The following is a 10310-nucleotide window of genomic DNA, read 5'->3' on the forward strand; positions in this document are numbered from 1 at the left end:
GAATTAAAACCATTAAAAACAGGAAGTCTGCAGTCACTGTGGTCCTTCCTCTGTTTATATTATAAATACAGAAACTGAATCACACTGAGTGGAAAAGGAGTCACTGTTCATGTTTAGTGCAACAAGGCCATTCAGTTTAATTCAGTTTAGTGGAGAGTCAGCTGTGCAGGACTTTAATGGTACAAAAAGGAAGGCAGGCGTTTGGCGTCCAGTTATGGGAAGAAAGACGGACTCATGGCATGGAAAGGACAAGTCAGGACGGGACACTTTTACTCCTTGGTGAACATGTGCTGGACCAGGTCGCACACACGGTTGCTGTAGCCGAACTCGTTGTCGTACCTGCACAGAGCAGAGATTTAGGCACATTACAGGAGAGAATCGGATATCAGTGAGAGCCACATGACGTCACGTTTTACTCACCATGAAACCAGCTTAACAAAATTGTCATTGAGAGCGATGCCAGCGCCGGCGTCAAAGATGGAGGAGTGGGGGTCGCCATTGAAGTCTGTGGACACAACCTGAGCAGAACGAGATGGACACAAATGTTTAAACAAGCTGAATTTCTGCACAAAACTGTAAAATATGGCAATGTTGTGAGAAGAATGTTAATTCCTGCCTTGTTTGGTGCTTAATACTTTAAATCAGCTCATGCTTCAGTAAATAAATCAAACTGCCAAGTTATTTGGAGACCTGCTGCCATCTAGTGACGTCTGTACAACATCAACTGTCAGTTCACACTGAAGAAGACCCAACATCGACATCTTGTGTATATTGTGTACCTGGTCCTCTGTGTATCCCAGAATTCCCTTCATGGGTCCCTCAGCAGCGGCCTTCACAACCTTCTTGATGTCCTCGTACTTGGCCTGAATGAGGAGACATTTAATGGACTGAATTAGACCAGAAGCCGAAGAGGGAAGAATGATTTTCAGAACAAATCCAGTTTGATTTCAGTTTTTCAGGGTTTCAGATAAAATTAATTTGTGCCACGTTAACAAAGTATAGCAAAATTTATTTAGTGACACTTACGGGCTTCTCCAGACGGACGGTCAGGTCAACAACAGACACGTTGGGGGTCGGGACACGGAACGCCATACCGGTCAGTTTGCTGTCGCAGTAAGAATCAGAGTCAGATCCAGAGCAGAATTCAAAACATTTGATTCACTCTAACGGCCCCCGACAAACTTGTCATTGAATTGTTCATTACCTCCAGCATGGGGAGGTCAAAGGTCAGGCTTTGTTGCTACAACACCACACTCAGAGTGTGTCTAATTACAGACTCACCGGTTCTGTCACCTGTCTAGAAACTGCTCGGTCAACCAAACGAAGTAACTACGTACCCGTTCAGCTCGGGGACGACCTTGCCCACAGCCTTGGCAGCTCCGGTGGAGGCGGGAATGATGTTCTGGGAGGCACCACGTCCGTCCCTCCACAGCTTACCGGAGGGGCCATCGACAGTTTTCTGTGTGGCGGTGATGGCGTGGACTGTGCTCTGGACAGGACGATCCAACATGAAGATGTTCAACACGTTTGGTGCACCAGATTTCAAATCTTACCAAATAATTGCTACGTTTATTTAGTCGAGTCGAGACTCAAACAGTCAAAGAGTTTTTTGTTTTGCTTTTTTTTTTACCATGAGGCCCTCAACGATGCCAAAGTTATCGTTGATGACCTTGGCGAGGGGAGCCAGGCAGTTGGTTGTGCAGGAGGCGTTGCTATGGAAACAAGAGCATGAATAGAGTTTAATAGATTCTGGATCAACATTTATTTTTTCTGGCACATTTGACAGAATCCAGACTTTCACATCTGTCCTCAGCAGACAAAGAAGTGGAGGAAGAACATCTGTCCAATCTGAAGATTATTTTAACAACTACGACTAAAGATCAAAGATTTATAACTGGACCATTTTAAGACTTTCATCTCACAAATGGATCTTAAATATTTGTTCTGCCCAAAGATTCCTACAGATCCAGTTTCATCAGCAGAGACTCACCTGACGACCTTCATGGAGTTGTCATACTTCTCGTGGTTGACGCCCATCACAAACATGGGAGCGTCAGCACTGGGAGCGGAGATCACCACCCTCTTGGCTCCGCCCTTCAGGTGAGCCTGCAGGGGGACACGACAGGGTGGAGGTCAGGTGATGACATCATCAGATCGAGACAAAAACCAACTGTGCTACAGACATTGAGCTGCTTTTAGAAGAGTACTTTACTCCACATCAGTCAAAACCTTAATCACCAAAAGTACTTACAGAGGCCTTCTCGATGGTGGTGAACACACCGGTGGACTCCACAACGTAGTCCACGCCAGCATCGCTCCATTTGATGTTAGCGGGGTCCCTCCTGTGTGCAGCGACAAACAACAGGTCAGCGACACAAACAAAATAACAAAAACGCAGACACGGTGAAGGTTTGACCAGTGCGTACTCGTGGAAGACCGTGATGTGCGTGCTGCCGATGACCAGCTTGCCGCCCTCAGCCTTCACCTCGCCGTGCTTCCACAAACCGTGAGTGGAGTCATACTTGAACATGTAGACCTGCAGCATGAGAAGAGCATTAAAAAGTGCAGCTGCGTCTGATTTACACTCAGCTCTCATCTTACAGAGTCATTCTTAACCTCAACACAGACCGTTAACATCATTTCATCCAGAACTTTGAGAACTAAATCTAACGACTTCCAGTCGCTCTCACCATGTAGTCCAGGTCGATGAAGGGGTCATTGATGGCCACCACCTCGACCTTACCACCTGAGACGGCAGCACGGGTCACCAGACGGCCAATACGTCCAAATCTGAAACACAGAATGAGGAACACCAGGACAGATTAGAGCCTGAGTTCGTGTACAAACACCTGATTCTGCCGAGAGTTTGGAAAATTCAGAGGAAAACCAGATGAAAGAGAGATAGTTTAATTTAGGTTAATGAGTTCATATTCAGCATTTTAGATACTTTGATACTGGCATAACAATTCAAATCTTCAGACTACAAACGATAAAAGCTGTGAAGAAATTATATCCAATAAAAGCTCCTGAGGCGCCCAGCTCTGCTGTTTTATTTCTGTTATTTCTGTCCAGACTGTGTCTAAAGTGACCTGGACCCTTCTGGCTCCCAGTTCAGGATCGTGTTTCACCTGAATCAAATTAGTTAGTTAGTTTCTTCAGCTATCAAAGCATTCACAGAGCTGCACCTCCCCCTGCAGCCCCCCCCCCGACCAGCAGGTGTCAACAAAACTCATTCCCCGACAGTCCCTGCAGAGGACGGACGGCCATACAAGGCCTGAAAACCTTGACTGAAGATAACAGTAGTTGGCACCAGCAGCTCAAAGCCTGTTTGGGCCTAATATGGCCAACAATACAGGAAGTCAAAGGACAAGGGGCCCAAAACTGGAGAGATCGTTCAGGAGCGGAACTGATTTCTGTTTTCACATGTTAACAGCTGAAATGATCAAACCACCAAGCAAAGGAAGGAGCAGATGAGGACACGGTGAGCTACAAAATTAAAAAGGTCAGAGTTTGTTAAAGAACTCAAGTTTATTGTTTCTTCATTTCAACTAAAAATGAATGAATAAAGGCAGCTCAGCTAGAGAAAAGGTTGTTTGTGTAGTTTGTTCATACATCAGAGTTGATGGCATCTGATATGAAGGTCTGAAACCAAACAGGTGGGTGAGGACATTAATGCCTTGCTCAATAACAAGTTCCCCATTTTCTGTTAGAAATGAAGTTTGTATTTGAAAGGATGCCGATTGAGCTATTTTACAACAAACAAACTGAATAATGTCAGCTGTTAATGATCAGAGCAAGAAAAATAAAAAGCACTGACAGTAAAACTGAAGATGGATTTTACAGGAGTTTGAGGGAAATATTTTGAATTGTTGAACGTTGAAGGTGTGAAACAAATAAACTTTAACAGCTTCTGTCAAAGAAACTTCACACCGTCACCGTGTTACTGTGATGGCACCGTTTATGTAGCTGCAGACAATCCAGAGACCTGCAGACCACCACAGTCCACGGCCTGATTTATAATGGAGGTCCACCTTTAAAAGTAGACAGACTCTAATCAGGGTCAGACTGATGCAGCCAGCTCATTCAGGCTTCCTTCGGTGGTGGATCATCTGCTTCAGCTCGAGAACAGTTTTCTCTGGAGTCCAGCAGGGAACAGAAGGTTGAAGAACTGCAGTCTTCAGGTTCCAGTCCTGCAGCAGTCCAACAGACTGCTCCATTCTGAAGAGCAGCAGCTGCGTCTTTAGGACAAAACCTGCTCAGTCAGCGGGAGGACAGATCTGATCAGATCCAGAACCAGAAACTGTCCTCTTACACAACCCGAGGGGACCCGAAAGACACTCGCTTCTCCTCTGTTGGTTCTGGAACGCCACCAAGCAGCCAGAGGGCCAAAATGAGCGGAGCCCATCTTTTGTTTCTGAGGCTTAGTGTTGGTTTTGGTCCAGGACCAGGACCGAGGAGCTACAGCTCCTTCCCAGAGGAGGAAAATCCTTCTCCGGCCACCTCCAGGCCGAGCGGTGTCCGAACTTCAGCGGAAAGGTTAGGGGGGTAAAAATAGTCGAAGGGAGAAGAGAAGGAATGTGACAGCTGGGCAGAGCAGAGATACCGACAGAGTGTGTGAGTCTGTGTGTGTGTGGTGGGGGGGGGACGCCAACCGTGACACCACAACAACCACCGGGCTATAAATAAACCAGAGAATAGACAGGTCCAGGCCTCAGTCCTGTTACTGGACAAACACTGAACAGAGAGTATCAGAATAAGATAACCAGTCTAACCTCCCGTCTTACTGAGGGACACCCGGCCATGCTTTTTATTTTACAGCAGCTGTGGATCAACTTTGTTTTGTTTTGAATCTTTTATTTAGTCCACAATCACCTACAGAAAAAAAAAAAAAAAAATGCTCACAACTGAGAATCTGGAGCCGGAACGTTTGGAAGAAAAGTTGGTGTTCAGATGATCAAGAGAAAGGCAGACATAGACTGATGTCCTCCTTTCCTTCATCTGACTATTTTTCCTTTGTGTCTGGAAGTGAAACTTGGCAGTTCAGATCATGCTGTTGGATGACCTTTGAACTCTTGGTCATCCAGGAGACAGGCAGGAGACAAAGGCTGGACTATAAAAAGTTCCAGAGGAGTGGAGCGAATAAAATTAAAGGGTGTCACATTTAGACATGAAACTAGAGCCGGAGGATTTTTGGTTGCTGGCTGCAGGTTTGTTTAGAGCTCATCTATCTTCTCTCGTCATCGCTGCCAAGTCAAATAGTATCCTCATATTAAAACCAATGTTAGTCCAGCAGTAAAGGTCTGAGATATCTGAGAATAACATACGTCTGTAAACAGAAACATGCATTTTTCTGGATAATTGAGCAGTTTAATCAGACAAATTAATTTGAATCTGAGCACCTGATGATTCACACCGATCAGTTTTAAGACACCAGATATTTAAAAGGTTTCTTCTTCTCAGTACGGAGAATTAAACTGAACTCAGGTGAGTTCAAACAGGAAATCACAACTGTGCTCATGAAATCAGTGACAATGAGACTGTTTGTTTAATGGAGCTGCAGTCTGACGGGTCTGATCAGAGGACGGCTCTAAATGAACTGACAGGGAGCTTAAGAACAACTCACCCGTTGATTCCGATCTTCACCATGCTGTCTGATCTGATCAGGTCTTGTCCTCACTGGAAGAGAAACACAACAAGAGCAGACTGAGCGACAAACACACAACTGAAAGCTGGTCAGATGCTTAAAAAATAGTTTCAGAGGTCATAGGTCAGAGCAGACAGGAAGTGAACAGCTGTTTACCTGTGAAGCAGCTGATGAAGGCTCCTCTCTGTCTCTGTCCTCAGAGGAAGTGTCAGAGGGGACGAACTCCAGAGTCCACAGCATTTATCCACTGGACACGCCCCCTGGTTGACTCCGCCCCCTCGATCTCAGGTGATGTCACTATTCATCAATTCATTGATTGTTGCCTGGAAAAGTAGTCCGGAATAATGTTAACGGAATAATTTTCAATCCTAATTTAATCCCAACAGATTTACTATAAGAAGGAAATATTCATTGTCATTATTTCTATAACAGCAAACAAAGCAGCAGAAAACATTCATCTCCACGTTTTGCTGCTGAAACAAAAAAAATGAGACAAAACAATTATGATGATTCACTGTGTCTCAGTCTGCTCTGCTACCTGAACAACAGCAGGATGGAGGAACATGGAGGCTCCTTCAGTCCTCTGGCGTTATGTGTTGAGTCCAAATCTCTAAACATACAGAACTTTCCTGCTGCAGGCCGCCATAAAGGTCAGTCTATAAATACAGCAGAGCCTGAGCTGTCTTCATATAGTCTCTATATGTCAAAGGCTGAGCAGCAGAAGACACAAACCAAAACAGCAACACAACAAAAAGAGTGAGAGACAAAGACCAGAACTGTTTACGCAGACGACCTTCAATAATTTCACTTGAAGCTGATTCATGAAGTGACTTTAGGTGGTCATGAAGAAAACTCCAGTCTGAGCAGGTGTCACAAACAGGAAACCATCAGCCGCTTCAGGAGATTTAAACTGATTTTAACTTTAAATACTCCACATGAGTTCTGGGCATCCACAAGTGAGACATGAGCTGATAAACCAAAAGGAGAAAGACATAAATGATCATTTTAATGAAGATCAAATCTATTTTAATAATAATAATAATAATAATCTTACTTTTGGGAGTTAAACGTATTTAAAAAAATATATAAAACCACACATCAGTATGGAAACAGTGCAGATACAAACAAGAAGGAAGTTCGGACTTCCACTGAAATGTGACGCCATCTAGTGAAAATATTAACAAAGTGCTGAGACACCAGGAGACCAAACTACACAACTGGGCTGCACTGAAGACTATAGAATCAGTTTTCACTGTGTGGATGTGAAGTTTGAAAACAAGAATTTAATTTTATTGACTGAGGAAAATTAAACAGAATGAATGAAAACCACCAGATGTGGTTTGAAGTGAGAGAAAATGTAGTAAGTGGAAAATTCAGAAAGATTTTCAGTTTTTATGATTTGAAAAGTGAAAGAGCAGAGGACGGATCTCTGCGGAGTCAGATTCCACCACGATTCAATCCTGCCGCTGTATATTTGGAGATAAACATCAGACAAACTCACTTTCAGCTGTTGGATCAGAACTGGAAAACAGAAGAGTTTATGATTGACTCATTAAACTCGACTGCGACCTCGCAGGCCGCCATTTTAACCCACCAGGATCAAACCATCCGTCTTCTCTAAGAGGTTTTCTGGCAGACGGAGGGACGGGCGTCCTTGTACGTCCTCTGTGACAGGAAGAGCCGCTCTGCAGAGACGATGCAGCGGCTGGCTGGCTGAGCTGAGGTGGACTGTGGGATTTTCCATCCATAATTCATTCAGCTGTCTGTTCAAAAAAACATGAAGTCACATTTGTTATTGTTTCCCATCAGAGCTTCCTTTTCTCACCTGTTGTACCTGATGACCACGTCAGTCTGAACTTCTGAACAGGACCAGTTTGTTCGTCTGAGCTGTGGCAGCACGACATCGTGTCTTCTTTTGTCTGTGATTACATCCAAAAGCTGTCAGGCTGAGTTTATTCAGTATCAGGACAGACCTGATTGGATTTTGAAGCCATTTTTATGTCAAAGGTTCATAAAATCAATGTGATGACCTGGAAGTTTTATGTGAAACTTGAACTTTTTTGAACCTCCTGAGTATCCTCAGTTTCCCTCTGCTGACTCTCAGGGGTCGTTTGTTTTGTTTTCAGAAGCCTCCTCACAGCGGCAGGAAGCCAATCAGCAGGACGAGGCTGTGAGCAGAAAACAAAGAGCATCGATCCGGTCAGACTGGAGTGTCGGATCAATGGTTCTGGTGTTTACTGAGAGCGCCGGATCCAGATCAGCTGCTGGACTTCCTGTTTCCAGGTCTGAGTGAACCCCCAAGTCAGTCACCTCACCCTGACCTGCATCTACACACCAACACACACCTCTGAAAATGGTCATCCTCACCAGCTTTGCTGAGCCGGCGTTAGTCCGGACCTCCAGGACCAGGACGGTTTTTGAATGTTACGGTTAAGACCTCGTTGGGATTCAAGATTAACAACGAGGACGAAGACAATCGTCCTCGTCCCTCTGTCCGGAGCAGCCGACAACACACAACCAGCTGCACAATTATGCATTCACACACACAAACAGTTACACACATGGCTATAAATATGTCCACAGACATCACTTGTCTCTCAGCTCACCCACTCTTTTCCAGCTTCTTCCTCTCAGCATGAATGCTAATCAGCCTCTCCTCCTCTTCCTCATTTTTTTGTTTTTCCTACAGAAGCTCATATTCCCCATAAATTTTCTCTGCTTGAATTCTTCGTCCTGATGTCTCAGACATCTGAATGACTCAGACTTCTCTGTGCTCTCAGCTTTATTTGGAAAAACATTCAGGGTTGTTGTGTTTTTACCTCCAATGTTTCTGCCTCTCTTAATTCTTTCTCCATCTTTTTTCTGTGCAGATGAAACCACCCCCGGGCCTCCTGCCCCCCAAAGACAACCTTAAATCAATAGATCAGCGTTTCATGAATGTAAGAAGAAGCCTTTGTGTGACTCTGGCTGAAGAAAACCTAACTAATCTTGAATAAGACTTTTATTTTGAAGCCTTTCACTCGTTTTCAGGAGGAAGTAAATGATTCCTAAATGACTGAACTTGTCCTCCAGGACTCCTGCTGTACACTCATCAGCCACGCACCTTTTATGAAATGCTAACAGAGGTCAGAGGCCAGCAGCTACTTCTAATTCACACAGCTCCACTTCTTCCTCGATGAGCTTCCTTCACTTTCACCATCGTCTTCTCTCCTCAATCTGGATCAGAATCTTTAAGTGTTTCTGTTCCAACATTCAGAAGAGAGTTCTTACTTCAAAACAGAAATAACTGAATCCTGTAAGATTGCTGACTAGTTCATAAAAACACTTCCAGAAAACATTTGATCTTATCATAAAATGTGTTTTTCAAACTGTAGATCCAATGAGGTGAAAATATTCCGAATGAACTTTGGGTGTGATTTGATAAACCAAGATGGCCACAGAGCGACGGGCTGGTACTTGGTTCTGGTGTGAATTTGAAGAAGTAGACAAACCATATGGGCGTCTTGTGGAAGAAGAGGAGGATCTGTAGTTTGAGTGGATCAGAGAGATTCATTGGTGCTTGTTGATAAAGTGAGAAGCTTTAACTTGAAATCTTTAAAGCGACAAAAGACCAACAAAAAATCTGGATGACATTGGACTTTGCTCGGTCCCGTTAAATTTCTGTCAGCTGGAGGGGATCTTTTCCTCTCAAAACTGTTAGAAAGTCTGAGTCAGGTGAAGGCTGTGAAGACGGTGACGATGACGGAGTGCGTTTGGTATTTACTGAGTTCAGCTCTGAGCTCTCCATCTGAGATGGAGATGGAGTTAATGGAGTCCAAAGCTCCTTCCTCACTCTGTGTCTTCACATTCATATTGTTGGAGAGATGGATGTGGTGGGGGGGGCAGCTGCAGACCCACACTGGCTCCACTGCCTTTCACATTACATGCACTCGCTCACTTTTTACTCAAGCAGAATAAAACTTCCAGAAGTGAAACAGGGGCAGCTGTAGATCAGCAGGCGTTCACAGGAGACGGCGGCCGAAACCAACAGGAAGATCGGCCATGTTTGAAGAGTGCGTTGAGCTGAGCAGCAGGGAAACGGTCTGAAACATAAAGGAAGAAAACATTCACAGCAGGAAGTCTGCTCAGTCAGAAGCTGTCTCCACCGTCAGTCCAGTTTCTGTTTTTAATGTGTGTCTGCTGTGGAAACAACAAGAAGGACTCACTGAAGGATACACTGAAGTTTGACTGAGCAGCCTCACATTTCATCCACTTCCTTTCTTTTTCATTTTTATCAGCTACAAATCAGAGAAGATTCAATCGTATTGGAGAGAAACAAGAAAAAGATGCTTTGGTATGTTTTATTTTAGCTCTCATGTTTCCTCTTTTATATCGTTTTCCATCTGGCTTAATCTGCTGTTGGCATTCATTCATTGATTATCTGTACAGGGTTAAGGAGCCGGGGGGGGCAGAGAGGCAGAGAGAGAGAAAGTGAGAGTGAGCGAGAAAGAGAGAGAGAGAGAGAGAGAGAGAGAGAGGGGGGGGGGGGGGGGTGAGTGAGAGAGACAGAGAGCAAGATGAGGAGAGAGAGAGAGAGAGAGAGCGAGAGAGACAGAGGGGGGGGTGAGTGAGAGAGACAGAGAGCAAGATGAGGAGAGAGAGAGAGAGAGAGAGAGAGGAAGCGACG

The 10310-nt window shown here is 44.6% G+C and overlaps 1 protein-coding gene across 1 annotated transcript; it reads right to left on the reverse strand.

Annotated features, from left to right (window-relative positions):
* Positions 1–33: 33 nt before the first annotated feature.
* LOC115050580 (glyceraldehyde-3-phosphate dehydrogenase-like) lies at positions 34–5862 on the reverse strand. Its single transcript, XM_029513461.1, has 12 exons — positions 5801–5862; positions 5624–5676; positions 2691–2790; positions 2427–2536; positions 2252–2342; positions 1991–2106; positions 1631–1712; positions 1338–1489; positions 1027–1105; positions 780–863; positions 421–518; positions 34–339 (listed from the first exon to the last, which is right to left on the reverse strand). The coding sequence occupies exons 2-12, from the start codon at positions 5644–5646 to the stop codon at positions 270–272; spliced, it is 1005 nt and encodes a 334-aa protein (XP_029369321.1). The 5' UTR covers positions 5647–5676; positions 5801–5862; the 3' UTR covers positions 34–269.
* Between the last annotated feature and the right edge of the window lie 4448 nt (positions 5863–10310).

Source organism: Echeneis naucrates, chromosome 11, assembly GCF_900963305.1.
Source record: "Echeneis naucrates chromosome 11, fEcheNa1.1, whole genome shotgun sequence".
NCBI lineage: Eukaryota > Metazoa > Chordata > Actinopteri > Carangiformes > Echeneidae > Echeneis > Echeneis naucrates.